The 17,892-nt window shown below is 34.4% G+C and overlaps 2 protein-coding genes across 2 annotated transcripts; one reads left to right on the plus strand and one right to left on the minus strand.

Annotated features, from left to right (window-relative positions):
- Positions 1 to 114: 114 nt before the first annotated feature.
- On the minus strand, positions 115 to 7,512 carry LOC137923579 (ER membrane protein complex subunit 2-like). The gene is made up of 8 exons (XM_068766800.1): positions 7,411 to 7,512; positions 6,119 to 6,232; positions 5,520 to 5,670; positions 4,381 to 4,524; positions 3,397 to 3,553; positions 2,375 to 2,470; positions 1,334 to 1,527; positions 115 to 385 (listed from the first exon to the last, which is right to left on the minus strand). Exons 1-7 carry the CDS (start codon positions 7,442 to 7,444, stop codon positions 1,354 to 1,356), a joined length of 870 nt encoding a protein of 289 aa, XP_068622901.1. The 5' UTR covers positions 7,445 to 7,512; the 3' UTR covers positions 115 to 385; positions 1,334 to 1,353.
- A 914-nt stretch (positions 7,513 to 8,426) lies between these two features.
- Positions 8,427 to 17,514, plus strand: LOC137923371 (uncharacterized). Its single transcript, XM_068766602.1, has 8 exons — positions 8,427 to 8,561; positions 8,757 to 11,831; positions 12,853 to 12,956; positions 13,125 to 13,330; positions 14,074 to 14,368; positions 14,832 to 14,969; positions 15,473 to 15,731; positions 16,640 to 17,514. Exons 2-8 carry the CDS (start codon positions 8,946 to 8,948, stop codon positions 17,144 to 17,146), a joined length of 4,395 nt encoding a protein of 1,464 aa, XP_068622703.1. The 5' UTR covers positions 8,427 to 8,561; positions 8,757 to 8,945; the 3' UTR covers positions 17,147 to 17,514.
- The last annotated feature ends 378 nt before the right edge of the window (positions 17,515 to 17,892 follow it).

Below are 17,892 nucleotides of genomic sequence, written 5' to 3' on the forward strand. Positions count from 1 at the left end.
CCCTCTGCATTTTCAGAGTTATTTCACAGAAGTCTGGCCAGCTAGGATAGATTGATTCTCTACTCTTAAATATTATAAATAAAACCAAGTTTTTCTTAACAACTATATTTTCACACACCCGATTTGCTCTAAATAAATTTATAAATTCATATTATTTGCTAAACACCTGGCAATACTGACAGGCGAACGTTAAAAAAAATACATCGATTGTATTTTTAAATAATGGTAATGACGGTATAAATAAAAATAAATATATGCATATAATTCAATCACATACTTTAAATGCTTATTTTATTTAACAATAACATGGATACCTCAAAACAATAAATCAATTAATATTCAGATAATAAATTAACTCTATATTTTTTAATAATTCCGTGCTAACCTGAAACAAAAACAAATATTAAATGTCTTTAATGAAAATTCTTACATGGCAACATTTAAACTGTACAAGGAGTTATGGCGGGAAGTGCCTATTACTATCTATTATTGACCGCAAAGTAATGTCGTTTCTGTCGACATACTTTACAGAAAAACAAATTGGTTTTTACCGCTCGGGCATTGTAAATTTGTATACTAGACAAAAGGTTGTTGATAACGAAGGTTAACATATTGTTAATTAGAAATAAAAACGTGTTAAAAATGTACCCATGTGAGTTTCTTAAGAAAGCGACATTACTTTCCGGTGCCCCTAATACAAACACTGCAAGGAATAATTTAATTATATTTATTAGTTATTGTGATAGGTCTTGATATTTGAACACAATTGAGACTTTAAATATTGAATAAACTGTGGTTCAAAGCAGATATATATAGTTAGGATAGAGGATATTTCTACTTATAAATGATATATGAGAATAATTGTTGTATTAGTATTTTGTTTAGACCCCAAAGTGGTCCAGGTTAAACACCCTGGGTCCAAGGCAGACTCGACAGGGGTTTATATTAGCGTGAATAAAAATGAGAGTTTACAATATGTAAGCACAGGTCCACGAAAATTTCTCCATTTGATAGTAAAGAACTAAAATATTGGCTCAACTATACCTATTAATGTAGGCAGATATTTTAAAAAGCTCTGTGACTGAAAAACGTCGAAACGTCCAAAAATAGACGAAAAACGACTTGTGATGTGTGCGTGTGACAGCACAATAAATAAATCGATCAATCAACTCTTTTTTCTTTTTAAATATTGAATAGTGGTTGGAACTCATCGGAAAGGCAAATTTCTTAGTTCTAATGTCTTAGAATATAAGTTTACCATGACCAGCAACATTTTGAATATGGTATATGCAACAAAAAGGCTGGGAAACTATATAATAAACACAATTATTACCTTCAATGAAGTACTTGTTGTTATTCGGTGAGGGAGAGGGACAGCATCATGTCGGAGAGACCGGGCGAGCAGGATGGTTGTGCCTGCCTCTGCTTAGCAGCGATTTTGGACTGAGCCCACTGTGCCAACTTCCATGCCTCCTTGCGTTTCGGATTGCCCGATGACTTGTAGTGACCAACCAAATTATTCGCCACCTTGAAATAACGATTAATGAGTTTTTGTTTTCAATACAAATAGGTTTCCGAGTGTAGACTTTGACTGGACAAGGTAGACGGACAACCTTGTCAAGGTCGTCGAAGTCGTTGGATCAAGATCAAGTTGGATCAAGGAGAGGGTGAATATCCTAGGACTGAAACGATGATAAAGATTATGAAAAAAAATATGAGAGAAGACAGAGAGAGAAAAATAACCATTAATAGGAATAGGTGAAGCAGGACATAGATCTCATAGATTTCCATAAGGTAGTCCTTATTTGACATTGCCATCCAGCATTTTCCTATGACTTTAACAAGGTAGCCTATCCACATTATAGGTGGAAGTTCCAGGACTTTAAGAACTTTAAGGCCCCACCGCCCGTCTCCTCTGCAGGCTATTTTATATGATTATGAAGAGAATATATCAAAAATTACTCTTATGTCTATTGACTGTTAATATTGAACACACAGTAAACACAGAAACATGGTTAGCAAACTCACGTACCTGCGCAGGTTCACGGTGACATTAAAGTCAGAACTTTTGACAGCGAAACTATCTGTCACATATAGTGGTGGTAGATACTCCCCCCCCCCCCCCCATAGGTCCGGATCGACGACACAGTCAAGATAGAGGGAAGTCGCTGAATGCGCGCAACGCGAGACCGGTAATCGTGGCAATCTTTGGGAGGAGAATCTTTGTAGTTGGCGTGTCTATCAGCCGATATAGTGATAATGATTACTTTTGCATTTCATATATTATAATGAAGTGAAAATGTATATTTAATAGTAAATAATTAAATAAAAACTAGTTGGAATCTGTTTTTATATAAATTTTAAACTAACTTACCAAAAACAATCCCAACAAAGCGCGGACATTGTCAGGGTTCAGTTTCAGCGTTTGACAGTAATAGGTTTTTGCTAACTCCATATTGTCTACACCTCCCTGTGATATGTGAAATTGTTAATTATTATTATTGTACTAAACTAAAAGATTTAATGAGGGTGAAATCAATACCTGTCTCAGAAATAAGGCAGATATCAGAAATAATAATGTTGGAAATTTAAAAGCCTGTAAGAGAAAAATTAAACATAGTTTACTATAAATAAGAAGCATATCAAAGTAACTGTTGTGGGTAGAAAAATGAACAAATTGAAATGGTAACAGTGTGAACACATGAGTCGTTCCAAAAGGGGTAATGGGATAAAGTAGATCCAATATTTCCCCTGAAATGGGAAAAGGAGTAAGAGCAGGCAAGTGAAAAGATGCGAGAAGGACCTATCATGTGGTAAGAGAAGTATTTGTAAAGATAGGAGGGGTGGGAGGGCGTGGAAACTGAGGTGACCAATGAAAGGATTAGAAAGAAATGAAATAATTAGTGAAGAATAAAAGATAAATGATTGTATGACACTAAGAAGGGAAAAAAACGAGAACGCAAATAATAAAATCTGTGAAAAAATATGTCGTAAAAATAATCCCTGCATACCCAAGAAAGGGGAAGTACAAGAAGTCCACAAAAAAAAGATAGAAGTGGAAATTTCGAGGCAGGGATGTATCTTAGAGACATCCAAACAAATTTGTTAACGTCAAAAAGTAAAAATAATTTTTAGTGAATTATGAATAAAGGCTAATCCATGCGCTATTTAATATCTAGAAATTTATGGGACATCCTGTGTAGGGTTGACAAAAATTCGGATATATGACCAGTTTTGCTCTAAAGGCGCTATTCGAGAACCTTTTAGCACCAACGGCTATAGACAATGCTATATGCTCTGTCCATTCCCACACAAGCAATTTTTCTACCTGTGACCTTGAATCTACTGTGTCAAGATATATATATTTATATATATATATATATATTAAAAAATTACCATAGTGTAACGAATGTCAGCCAGCCGCTGGTGCATCAGGTGGTTGTGGGGCTGGTGCAAGATCAGCTCCTCGACGCAGAAAGCGGCGCGACCGTATTCCTGCATCTGCAGATACAGCTCGCTCAGTTCCTGCCACGCTTCCACATCGGACATGAATCTACAAATAAACAATTTTTTGTACAGTTTTAAGTAAACCCTTTACTATAGAAACTTTCGAAAATTCCAAACATTGATACAATGCAGTTATAGTGTGTGTGTGTGTTACAATTAAAAACCAGTTTTTAGTCAGAATTTGATTTCCCTAGTTTGAATTTTTTTTACTAAATGCCTTTGTTAAAACATGAATTAACTAATACTAAAATTTCTTGAGTTAATACTGGATGTAGATTATTAGCAACTCAAAATGCCACGACAGTTTATTTTGTAATAACAAGTAGATCCTAATCCTTTTTAAAAAATTGTTTATATAAACAATTTTCATTTTTATTTTGTCATTATATGTTAACCAAAGTTTCTTTAGTAAAAAATTATAATTTTTACTTAATACATGTATATAATAAACATAGTCCAGGATATATACATATTAGATATATTATATATATGTACATAGATGTACATATATATGTACTATGTATAGTGATGTATGTATTTGTATGTAGGTATGGCATAAACTGCCCTCCCTTTCATATCTTTCATCTCCATCCGAAGGTCTCTGGTAGAGATCACCTCAAGTACCTCTATTTTTTTTAATTTAATTTAATATTCTTTATTGTACATGCTAGAATATATATAAATAGTTTCATAATAACAAACAAAAAGTACAATGAACGGTCTTATCACACGCGGCAATTTCTTTCAGGCAACCATAGTAGTATGGTTGAAATATCAAACAGTTGAAATATTAGTAATGGGTATTAACTGTATAAATTGTTTTTTTTTTAGTAATTAATATGTTGTAAAATAAAGTGTAAATAAATTATTTACTTTTTCAAGTAATCAACCAGTTCCTTGATGGCCTCGTCTATTAGGCCGAGCGCTTTGAATACGGCGACACGTCGCTTCCGTGCGGCGGCGTTCGTCGCATCCTCCTTCATAATATCGTCTAGAAACAGTAGTGCATCATCGTATCTGAAATATCAATGCCTTCATTAATCACACAGCCTTATGATTCTTCTTATCTCGGAGAATTGCTTGTCTGATGTGACAGTGGTTACGGCACATTGCTCGTGCAGACTACAGCTTTAGGAGCCGAAAGGTTCTCTCACTATGTGAACCGATATGATCAAGGTCGCGAGGACTTATTGTGCTGGGGAAGGCGGAGCTACGTCTGGCAGTTAGTGGCAATCGACTAACATGAATAAATAAATGAGTGCCACTTAATCAACTAGGTGGATAGCTGACCTAGTTGCAGTCATCGCAAGATGCTGTAGTTCTATTGGATATTTATAGGGGAAGCCTAAATCCAGCGGTGGACTATGGCTCAAATGATGATGATGATTAATGTAGTTAATGAAGATGGACTAAAATTCTGAAGTAGGGACCACAAGGTGGATGCACTATATTGTTAAAATTGATGGAAGATATATAGAGATTCCTTCCCCCTGGTGCTATTGGAAATCTATAGCAGAGATCTATGTTCAGCATTAGAAGTCCAAAGGTTAAAATTATGACGAAAATCCGACGCATATTTACTTGAAGATTAAAATTTATCATAGAAAACAGTTTTGTATCAAAAATCTTTGGGTATCATGACACTTGAGGGGAGTCAAACTCCCGACTCGTAGGCCGCATGCGTCTTATGATGAATATTTTTGAATTTAATCAGTTCTATAGTCGGACTAAAGATTGGTTGTTTCCATTGGACTAACAAACAGTTGTTATAGTGGGACTAAAAACTGGATGTTTCATTTGGTCTAAGAATCAGTTGCTTTTTTTTAGCCCCTCTATTGGGGACCTCTCGTTCCACCCCCTATTTTGCTATACTTTCTTTACTTGATTTTACACTCTTTATTATTTTCATAAGAACCAATTGCTATAGTCAGACTAAAAATTATCAATCTATAGCTAAACTAAAATACCAACATGGAATTGATCATAGTGCAAGTAAACTACCTATTACTAACCTTTCAGCCGCCTCTAATATTGCAGACTGGTAGCGCAAGACCCTAAGACTTCCAGGAAACTCCGACATCAGCAAAAATGTCAGTTCCTTAGCCTCACTATACATATGACAGTCTAATGCAGCATAAATTATTTGCTCCAGTAAAACATACCCTGGAAATATATTACCATATTAAAGAACATACTTTTATTACCTTCAGTTATACATAATATAGAAACCATTAATATGTTAGCTTATTATATGTTACCATTATATAGCACATAGGAGTCAGACATATGTGGCACACAAAATCTAATGTGGCACACAAAGTCCATAATGTTTGAATAAAAAAATCAAAATAAATATTTTTTTCAATATTTATAAACAGGTATTATATTTGGACATAATGTAAAATAATGTTGAGCCATTAAAATATTGTGTAAAAGTTACCATGATTTTTTATTTTTTTTTTCATTTTTTATGGCAATTTTTAACTATTTTTTAAAGTTTCTAGAGTCATTACTTGCCTTCATGTGCTCCCACTAAAAGAGCCCTGCTTTAGCCAATAAAGTAACATTTTCAGATAGATATGTAACAAATAAATGCTACAGTATTACTCACGTTCATTGCCACATTTCTGAAAATTTTGCTCCAAAACATTGTTCCATATATTCATCACTTCTTGACTTTTTCTCTCATTGCTTTCACGCCACTGACGCAGCTGATCCAACGCCTCTGAAAGATTAAAATAAGATATTAATACAAAAAATGTTACTTAGATTTTAAAAATAAAATGAAACTTATTTTATGTATACCAATATGACATTAGTTTATATTTTAGAATCCTTTTATAATAAAAATAAACTACACAGTGTATCTAATAGTGAATTCGATAAAACAAAAATGGAGAACTAAGCCCTCCTCTGTATGTTCACAACTTAGATAAATAAAATATAAAAGTTTCATTAATATTTATTTTAGATTTAAAGTAGTAAAAAATCAAATCAGAATGATAATAACTTTTTGACATCTGTAAAATAATTGATATCGTCAACAAAACCATCAGTCTATTTTTACCAGCTAGCTTGAGAAGAAAGGAATAGACATCGTTATTGTTGTAGTTAGCTTGAGAAGAAAGGAATAGACATCGTTAGTTGTTGAGTTTGTACTCACAACAATAACAATGACTGGTATTATATATTAGTACAAAATCATGATGATTTTTAAAAAGAATTTTTAATTAGTAATTATAGTTATGCTTGAATTGCTCTAAGAAATTTAATAACAAATGAAGAGATTCATATTCTAACAAAAGTAACTAACATAGCCCAGCAAACAGGGTATTGAGCAGATGAATAATATTGTATCAGCCCATGATTACAAGGCCTTCATGGTCTTGCCTAATTTTACATAATATGCTTTAATAATTATCAATGCACTAGATCAGAGGTGGCCAACTGGTGGTTTGATTATTACATGAGAAGCTTTGAATAAGGAGCTTATTTGGGGCTCTCCATAAATGTACTCAAGTTTCTATTTCTTTATTATGTACATTTTAAAAAATTATCATTGAAATACAAACATGGATCAATATTAACTAACCAGCATCTGAAAGAATTACTGAAAGGTGCAGTCTAAATTTGGTTGTATGTAGACTATGTGGTGTGTTTGGCGTTTCAGGACAAAACCCTCAGTAGAAGATAGCATGTATCAAGCGCTGAGTTTTTATAATTAAATAAAAATGTATTTTCCCAATTTACTACTTAAACTCCTAACTTCTATAATACAAAAATTATTGAAATACATGTTACAATACTTATATGAAAATAAATAGATGTTTCCTGTATTTCTTTGAAATAAAATCCTTTGAATCATATTCATAGGTTATTAGTAAATAAATTATTCCTGCTTACCATTGAAAGTTAATTCTTTCGTATTATCAGACATAATAGAATATTCAACGTTAGTATTGTAAAATTATATGAAACAATATAAAACAAATTGACGCTTTTATAATGATATATACACCCTAAGTATATATGGAACTTCTACTTAAGATAATTCATTTAACTAATTTGGCAAAATTGACACTGGTCATGTTAAACTTGTCAAATTATTTTTTTTTCTCATAAAGGTAATAATCTTTATTATATTTTGCCACTACTGTCAAAGTACAAATATAGCAGAATGTTGCTTTCAAATAGTATAATAATAATTCTCCTTTGCAGAAATCTTTTCCAAAACAACTTTATTTAGACCGTTAAAAGTATTTTATTAAATTATTGTCAATTATTTTGTACATTCTAAATCATATTTAATTTAAACTAAATACATACAAAACCTTTTTAAATAAATTGAAACAAAACTTAGTAGAGTTTGATAAAGTCCAAAAGTTTAACTATTAATATTCTTAAACAAATGGAAATACAAGAATAATTTAAAAATAACTTGATATTGGGTGATTATAGCATAATTTGATTATTTCAATTTCTAGCTAACGGTAAACCTTTTTTTTTGTTTTATTTAAAGCCATTTTTATCGTCCAGCTATTTTATGATCATATCTGTTATATTTTAATGAGTCTAGTGGTTTTATTTCAAATACTAATAGCACGAATGTTAATAATTAATTTTAAAATAGTACTTAATTATTTTAAATTTTCATTTTTCATTTAACAAATTTATCAGGCATAAGGAAATCTTTTGATTTAACTATTTATATTCTGTGAAACGTGACAAATTTAAAATTCGTTTGACGCATATTTCATTCGATATGAGAGAACACAAGATAACTGTAAAGTATGGATAGAATTGCTTAAAAATTCACTATACCTAATCATTGTTTATGTTCGTATACGTGTAACGGAATAAAAAAGTTTTGTGTGTAGCCGTGCGTGAGCATTCTGTGGCGAAGTGATGTGAGCCTGTGACCAAGACGTCTGCAATATCACAATATGTCTGACTATTTGGAAATATTTTTAGAAATAGCATAATCGTAAATGTACGAAATATCTATCTAAGGGTCATAAATGAAATGGATTATACATGACAATTACTTTAATGAGGTAATCTTTGTTAACGTGCTTATAAAACAATTGTATTCACATCTTTCTTTCCCGAACTCGACTTTTTTATGTCTCAATGGCCTTTATCTCGAACTTTTGTTTTCTTTTGTCCTCCAGTCGTGTGTCGAACGAGTTTATTGATTTCGCGTTGTAACGTTAAACATTATATTTATTTCGATTTGTTTAATCCAACAGATCGATAAGGAGACAGGCTACAACGAAGCTATGTGTTATTGTGGGCCGTGCGACTTACGTGTGAACAGATATGCGCATACAAAAGCTACCTTAAGAGGCACTGGATTAATTATTAGTTCCTCTTTCATGTGAGACGTCACGGCGACTCGCGTCAGCTTTTCGACAATTTGTGATATTGAAGGTGTAAATATGGATTCAAGGGTACAGTGCCCCGTGTGCACCCTGTACTTGCACAGTGGAATGACGCTGGAGTCCCACCTGGATACACATCCAAAAGATCAAGTTATAAAAGCATTGTGTAGTTTGTCAACAAAAGGTAACAGTTATGGAAGTCGAACCTCGACACCGTCACAATTCGACCGTACATTTCAAAATAGATCAAGAACTCCTGCAGGAGAAGATAGCATGCGATGGATGAACTCCCATCGGAGTTCTGATAGTGACAGGTATTGGAGAAGAACACCAAGTAGAACTAAGTCTACACCTATATCTAGCATGTCAAGAAATGTCACACCAGATATTAGAATTTCAGATATTAATTTTGAAAATAGTTCCATCAATGCAGGTGAACAGTTTTCGGAGAATTCCACATATACACTGAAGTCTGATAAAACACAACAAACATATACTTCAAGTGTTCAAGTGACAGATTTTGATCAACAGTATCCATATTATCAGGAGTCTGGAGATGACCGTGAAATCAAATATTCACGTAGTTCGGAGTACAATTCAATGGACACCTCTGGTAATGTTTTTTCTTACAATTTGCCCCAAGTGGAGCCTGTTTCTAATATGAAAGCTCCGCCTACATCAACAATATTACCACCGAAGAAAAACAATGACATTGTTAAGATATTATCCAAACCAGACCTTGTAAAATTATTGCCTAAGTCTAATAACATTCTTTTCAAAAATATGAATGGTGTACAATATTTAGCACCGAGTGTTAATGTAGTGATGCCAACAACACCAACATTTGTTCAAAAGAAAGTTCAAAATAGTATGATAATGTCTGGAAATTTACCACCAGCTCAAATCCTAGATGCCAAAGGAATAGCCCAGCCTTTAGTCACAAGTCAATATAATCAAATGCCACCTGGCACCTTTTCACCTGGAACTACAGTGGTCACTCAAAATTCACAAATCATTTATAGGGAAATGGTTCACAACATAGACGGTAAACCTTTTATTTCAAGCCTGCCAACTATGCTGGGTGGACATGATAATGTAGCCAATGTTGCACAGAGTAGCTCTATGTATCAGAATGTTATGGTTGTAGATCAGTATGGAAATACTTCCTGTATGTACACAGGTCCACAGCAGGTTCTACAAAAGCCTTGCAGTGCAACTGTCTATACTGAAGACCAATCAAAAGCATCCAACAAATCAACTGAAAAATCAAATTCTGTGAATGATGGGAAAAAAACATTAATAATTGAAGTAAGCCCTATTAACACTCCAGGAATCGCTTGTGATGCGAGTACTAGTGCATCACTTCCTATATCTGGTGATGTTGAGGAAGCATTGAATAAAAAGGAATTAGAGAAGACAGAATTGAAAAGTGAGCCTATTGGAGCACATAAAGGCCTTAAAATTCTAAGTAACATTAAGGTAGAAGTTCCAGTGCAGCACAATAAAAGTATGCTCAACACAGTTATGGATTTAACAGGCACCAATGATCAGGATTATCCTGATGTCTCAAATACACCAGAGAAAATCTTACCTGATTTTTCTCTGGAAGAAAACAATCAGAACTTTTCAGATGATTGTACACAGCCATCTATAGCAAGTGGTGACAGTTTGGTGTCAAATGCATTTTCTGTGATAAAGAATGTAGGTAATCCTCCATCATACAAAGAATCGCCTTCCAAGTCTAGTATAGTAGGTAGTAAAATTGAAACAGAGTTTTCTGATAGTTGTCCTGTACCTGATTTAATATGTAATGAGAAACCTTCAATTTCGCCATGTAGTGAGTTATCTGAACATGGAGACAATTCAACAGACAATACATCTTTGTCTCCAAAAGCAGACAGCAGTAGTCAAAACAATTTACAAGATAAGGGAGACCCTGATAGGAAATTTTCTCCTAAATCTTATAGGAATAAGGCTCTTAGACTAAACAATATCTATGTAAAGAAGCATAAGAAAATTTTGCAAATAAAGAATGCAAAGACATCTCTAATCCCTGACATACCAAGTAAAACTGAGATGGAACCCATAGCATCGTCTTCCATCTGTAGAACACCAGAAAATTTTAGTATAAATAAATTACATCAGGTAGATAAAATAGAAACTAAAACCAGCACCTTACAGACTGTCTCCATTGAGAAATTACGAGATGCTGATCATAGTGAGTTTGATGCTGACACAGAGGAACAGTCTATGGACATTGAGCCAATGGCACCCTCCAGATTGAATGAGTCCAATCAATTTTCAAATACTGTTGAAGTGAAGGTAAAGGAAGAAGTGAACACAAGCAACGAAGGTAGCTTCAGCAACCAAGAGCGGGCTCTGCGTAACATATCACCATTAGAGAGTCTTCGACCCATAAATGTGATTGCATATGGCAACATGGTACCCAGTGATTTTGATGATGAATCAAACCACAGGGAACTTTTAGACTTGGAGGCAGCATCAAAAAACAAACAGTTTGTGAACATGATGAATGAGAATTACTTTGGTGATAACATTTATGCAGATTATTTTACACCTGATAGAGTCGAGTCATTTGATGCAGAGAAAGAATCTGGTTTTAAGGAAGGCCCAAAAGATAATATGTATATATGGGGCGAGCCATCTCAGAAAGAATCTGAGTTTGTCCTGCCAAATTTCATTCATGAGAGTTATAAAATAGCTGAGAGTAGTGGGCCTGATTACTCGGGAATGGGAGATGGGGTATGTAATTTAAATGTAGAAGCAGATAGGTGTGAGCAGGACAGTAAAGTTGATATGTTGAGTGAAAGTAGAAGTGAAGGAGAAACCCCTTTGAACATTTGTGCTGACGAGCGTATGCCGCCGCGAGGAGAACTTAGTGGACAAGAGAGTAATGGTGATATGGAATCGCCATGGAGTGGGGTGAGCACATACATATTAAAAAATAATCATGTATTAAAAATATTCTAATTAGAATCCTCTTACATTTAGATTATTCATGTTCAATTTATGTATGTACATTGAACATGAATAATCTAAATGTAATTTAAATTATTCATGTTCAATGTATGTACATTGTAATCAACTTATTATCCTAAAAGTGGTTAAGTAGTTTTAATAAACCCTTATACATAGCGTAAAGATCTACTTATTATTTTATTGAATATGTCTACATAAAAGTATTAGACTTTCTGAGTTTTGCCTCTACAAAATTTGTAAAGTTGTAAATGCTGGCGACAAATAGCATTTGCCAATAAGAAAATCACTTATCTGTAGAAGAAAATGGTCAATTTACAATATATGTTATAGAATAAATATATAAGTTATAAATATGTATTTATAATAAGAAAACAAAAATTTGTCTGAAGTGGCAGTGGGAGGTGCATCCTACTCAGACGGAGATGAGGTTGAAAGGTTCCCGAGTGGTGACCGTAAGCTAGTGGTTGCCACTATTTATATCTATTATATAAGATTATTTTTTACATATTTTTCTTCTAAGCCTTTGTTATAGCTATGGTGGTCCCAAGCCATTTTTGTCATGTACGCATTATTTAGCGAGATGTTTATTCACACTAGGAATTTTTAGAAATTAGATATGTATAACTGACATGTTTTCATAAAATTTAAACTCTTACAATAAAAAAAAACTTTATATTTATTTCAATTTACTTCCATATCATTACACTAATGTAAATTTTGTCTTTAGATATTGTGCTACTTGAACTATCTGGTTTTAGGACTTACTCTGGCTTGACTCTTACTAGAAGATGTAGTTGTAGATATATTCAAAAATAGAATTGACAGACATTAAAAATTAAAAAAAAATAACCATAGATTGGCTGATACACCCAGTTATTTATTATTAATGCTAATTACTAAAAAATATAAAAAATTCTAGGACCAAACATAAATTTTGTTTTTAGTTTCGGTTTTTACATTACAGATGTACAATGAGGTCACGCCTTCGGAGCCCTATGACCTCATGGCGCGTGAGAGTTGGGTGTCCGATGGCTCCGACGTTGACGCTAGTGAAAAGAGGGACAATATGTTAGTAGATATTAAAATTTATATATACATTCAAACCTGACCTTGTGTAGTGAAAAAAAGTCTCCTAGTATAGAAAAAAACTCAAAATCTTGCGAAATAGCTAAGACCAAAGTGCTTTTTATAATAATATCCGAATATGTGGTTATGACATAAAAAACTGATTTTCAGAGATGAAGATATGCATTATCCAAAGAGTAGGCTGTACAACTGTACACAGTGTGGAGCCAAATATCCCTCATTGAAGGAACTGCGGACTCATAAGGCCCTTTCTCACTCCATGCCCACTTGTTCCAACGTGAAGACCACATACAGTCGTCTGGTAAACTCACGAAACATAAAGAAGGAGGAGAAACCAGATGACATTGTTATAGAGCGTAAGTACTTAGTTTGCTAAAACCTTTTCATCATGTAGTGATTAACCAATTACTATACTCACAAGATAGTTAAAACAGCTTTCTCTCAAGCACACTTATAAAAGAATGAAAGGGACCGATGACTATGATCATTGACAATCATAAAGAAATTTAAGCATCTACACGCAACCTTAGTCGAGGTCCCTTTGTGGAGGACCTTGATTCTAGTCTAGTCTAGTCTAGTCTAGTAAAAACCTTCAATGCCTGTTTACATTTTTTATATCAATATTTTTACCTTTGAAAACATTCAAGTTTTAATTATTAAAATTTGTACTTGACACTGTGGATATGAGTTTCATAAAATAATCTTTTTTAATATAAAAATAGAAAACACTAGTTGATAAATTATTGGAAGTTAAAGCTTTAAAAGTGCGTATGTACATCTCATTTGCTGTCAATTGATGTATTAAACCCAATCTAAAAATAAATAGTTTCAGAAATAAAAAATAACATTATTATAATATATCTAGAAAAAGTATTTATGAAGTTCAGATAACTATACACTCCCTGCTGACTTTGTACTGCTAAAAGTTATTGGTCTAATGCAAGAGCATTACATTAGAAAAAATAAATAATTTTAACATATTTCAGTAATAACTTTATACAGTATGATTAGAAATAGGTGAAATGGGTGTTTGTAATAAAATTTTCGAGATGTGCCAAAAAGTATTTAGTTAAAAGTTTTTTGTTATTTGAATTTCCAGGAAAGCTCCTAGCTTTGGCGGACTCAAAGGAATCAATGGCATCAACAATGCAGAAGGTCTATGAGGCCATGGCCGAAGCCAAACCAGCCATAGAAGGTTTAATTAAACAGGAGGCTAAACGGAAGAGGAAGGACTTTGTGTGTCCCACATGTAAAGTGGATCAGCTGACAGATGCTGCGTTTCACAGTCATCTCAAAATACATCCATTGGAATGTCTCACTTGTGGGAAATGCTTCTTCAAGAGGGCGAACTTGGCGCTACACATTAAAACACATTTAGGAATCAAGAACTTTAAGTGAGTTGGTACATTGAGTGATTTTTTTACCATCTTTAGATATTTTTTTTGCTTATCACCATTCCATTTATCAGATGATTTATACCATATAAAATTATTAGTCAATATGATACAGGTTATAGATGTAATTGTTATAGGTTATATATTCATATATTTAGTTTTCTGTAACAAGCTTCAAAGAAGCGTCAATTAATATATGGTACCTGTATACGAAAAATGATTATTATATAAATATTAAATAATGTAGTCATAACATAGTAAGAAAGCCTCCTCAGATTCTGGCAAACTCCAATTTTTTGAATTTGTAAATGTAAAAAGAGATCCTCCATTAGATACAACATCCTAGCTGTGTGTGTAGTAAGGTGGCTAGATTTAGTCATTGAATGGTGAATTCTTTGCTGGATTTTTTTAAATTGTGTTGATGATATGATGATAATATGATGATGGTGTGGTGATGTTTCAGATGCGACATATGCGAGAAGCGGTTCGTGACGCGGCAGAAGTTGACAGAGCACCGCAACGTCCACACGGGCCGGATGCCGGTCAAGTGCACCATGTGCGACGACACCTTCCGACGCTACTCCAACATGGTGCAGCACAGGTGACATGACGGCCTTTAACTAGATTGATTAGATCCCAAAGAGAATTCCAACTATGAGGCCCCATATCATATATGTATTTACTTTAAAGGTAAATATATACTGCTATAGACGCCCACTGCAAGACATAGCTCCCAAATATATCTATGGGGGATATACCATAATCGCCACATTTGGCCAGCGTGTTGGCGATTGCAGTGTGTTATTGTGGTGGTGGATGTTTATGGCTTGAATGTTGTTGTTTAAAATTGAATATTAAATAATGCTCTGTCTAACTATGTAAGTGATTATATATATACATACTATATCATTATCCATACTAAATTTTAACAGATCAAGTTAAAAATAATTGTATGTTGTTGGAAGTTACGTTTAAAAATAGCGTGTGGTTTTTTTATCTTTTATATTTTTATTAGTTTTAAGTTTGCCACTATTTCATGTTTTCTGCTTGACGTCCATTTATGGAACAACCTGTACATCCTGACAAAATGTTTTTAAATTCCAGAGACCGTCACCATTTCCAAAAGAGGGCGAAGGTCCGCGACTTCGTTTGTCACTGCGGCGCGGTGTTTCATTCGCGGGCGAAGCTCCTTTGGCACAAGGAGACTCATGAGATGAAGCCCAAGTCGTGTCTGTACTGCAGCGACAAGTTCGTGCATGCCTCGTCCCTCACGCGCCACGTACGCCGCACCCACAACGAGTACTACCTCTCCGACAAGCTCAAAGGGAAAGTGGAGAATGTCTCCTGTCCTATATGCAAGCAGGTGTGTACATTTTTTGTATGAGCCTTATAATGTTCCTCCTATTGCAGCACAAATCTAGAAGGAAATAGATTCCCCATAAGTTAGACCGACGCCATTATTAAAAGGAGGTGGGAAGTAGCTTTATGCTGGCAGAGCAAGACCGGTCTTCGAGGCGGTGTTTAGTGGAGGTTTATGCCTTGCAGTGGGTGTCTATGAGCTAACACGAAGATGAAATTGACACAAGTCTTCTCGGAGAAGGCACGAATTGTGATCTGCTAAGCTGATATTAATGTTTAATCTGACTTAAAAATGACAAACATAATTAATTATTAACTAAGAAAGGGACTTATATATAGCTGCTTCCGCTATCCAGTAGTAGTCGTGCAATGAAGTGTACCGCCCGCCAGCCCGCTGATAAATGCGCGTGAGTTCACTCGGTGCTTGGTACTAGTCGGTGTAACATCTCCTGAGGATGCCTCGTGGAGGGGTGAAACACATGTAGAGTGAATTAGCGGTGGTAGTTGTGTTTCGCATAACGCGCATTTATCAGCGGGTTGGCAGGCGGTGTACTCCATTGCACAACTACTGCTGCATAGCGAAAGTAGCTATGTATTAGTCCCTTTCTTAGTTAGGATGGACTTCTGCAAGGTAACGCCTGAATCTAATAGATATCTAATTATTTAGTTATGGAGATTCGTAAACGAACGAATATAACAGATATAGCCCTGTAGACTTTTAATTAAGAGGACATGTTTGTCAGGTAGTAACACATGCTTTTTTTATTCTGCAGTTTATAAGAAAAGTGTCTCACAATTTCCATGTATACATGAATTTAAAATTGCCGAAACGAAAACAGTCAAACATTTGTGTAACAGACGTTTTTGTCATTGTTGTCTTGTTGTATAAATGTATTGCTTATACTCTTTCAGACATATCTACGAACAAATTTACGAGCCCATCTGCTAACGCACAGCGGAAAGAAGCCGTACGCTTGCATTGTTTGCAATAAATCCTTCACCACCAAATGGAACCTGAAGCTGCACCGCTGGACCCACATGAATCGCTCCGCCAAGCCCTTCAAGTGTCATCTGTGCAAAGGTGCCTTCATACGGCACACGGAATACATATCACACATGAACTCGCACAAGTCAGTAAGGCCATATACTTGCAATTACTGTGGCTGTCAGTTCATAAGGAAGTACAACTGCCAACGGCACGTGAGGGAGCATGAGATGGCGAAGAAATACGTGTGCAAGGTGCCCGAATGTGGGAAGTCCTTCCACAGGAGTTACTACCTGTCTGAGCATATGAAAGTGCACAGCGGGGCCAGGCCCTTCTCATGCAATATATGCGGCAAGACATCGAGCAATAAGTCCAACCATAACAAGCATGTGAAGATACACCATGCGCGTGAGCCCGTCGCCACGGAAGCGTAGGACATTTAGTTACTGGTGACTTTATTACAGGGTCGTTGCAGAAAAATGTTATGCTAAACTCGTATATAAGTAGAAAGATGTTGTGAAAGGTTGTGGAAGGGGCTGACGCCCATATTGGGTTGTGGCTCATGAGACTTTGATTAATATTTAATGGTCGGAATAAGTGGAGTGGTTCACTAAAAATTAATGACCAATGTATATGTTAATATGGATACGCCTCAGGAACTTAAAAATTAATTTGGCAGACTAACTTTTGACCACTTCACATTATTATCTTTATATTTAAAGATGAGAGTAAAAATCTACTTGTAAATGAGATGAAATAAATTAATTATTAATGAAATTTATTATAAAAATTCATTATAATATAGAAAATTGGGCAGTTAGACTAGTAATGAATCTTGACAGCGTCCCCCATGTTCTACTTAATAATTACAGAAGTCTGTTTATATCTTATATTTATTTATTTTCAAATAAAATGCGATTAAAAGAAATCATACTACATTTGTAAGTGGCACCCAAAGTAACCAGCGCTTATAAATTACTCTAGTTAATAAATCACAAATTAAATTAAAATTTAAAATTGATCTTGGTAGAAATGGACATACTGGGAAAATTACTCCATCTATTTCGACCATTATAATAGAAATTTATTTTTATGAGGCAAGTAAGCATTGGGTTGTTTACCAAGTTTTATAGTGAATCCAAGTGTTTCTAACCGCCTGAGGTATGAATGATGAGGAGTG

This window comes from Battus philenor, unplaced genomic scaffold, assembly GCF_028537555.1.
Source record: "Battus philenor isolate CCGP_79_NKW_IND1 unplaced genomic scaffold, ilBatPhil1.0.hap1 SCAF_10, whole genome shotgun sequence".
Lineage (NCBI taxonomy): Eukaryota > Metazoa > Arthropoda > Insecta > Lepidoptera > Papilionidae > Battus > Battus philenor.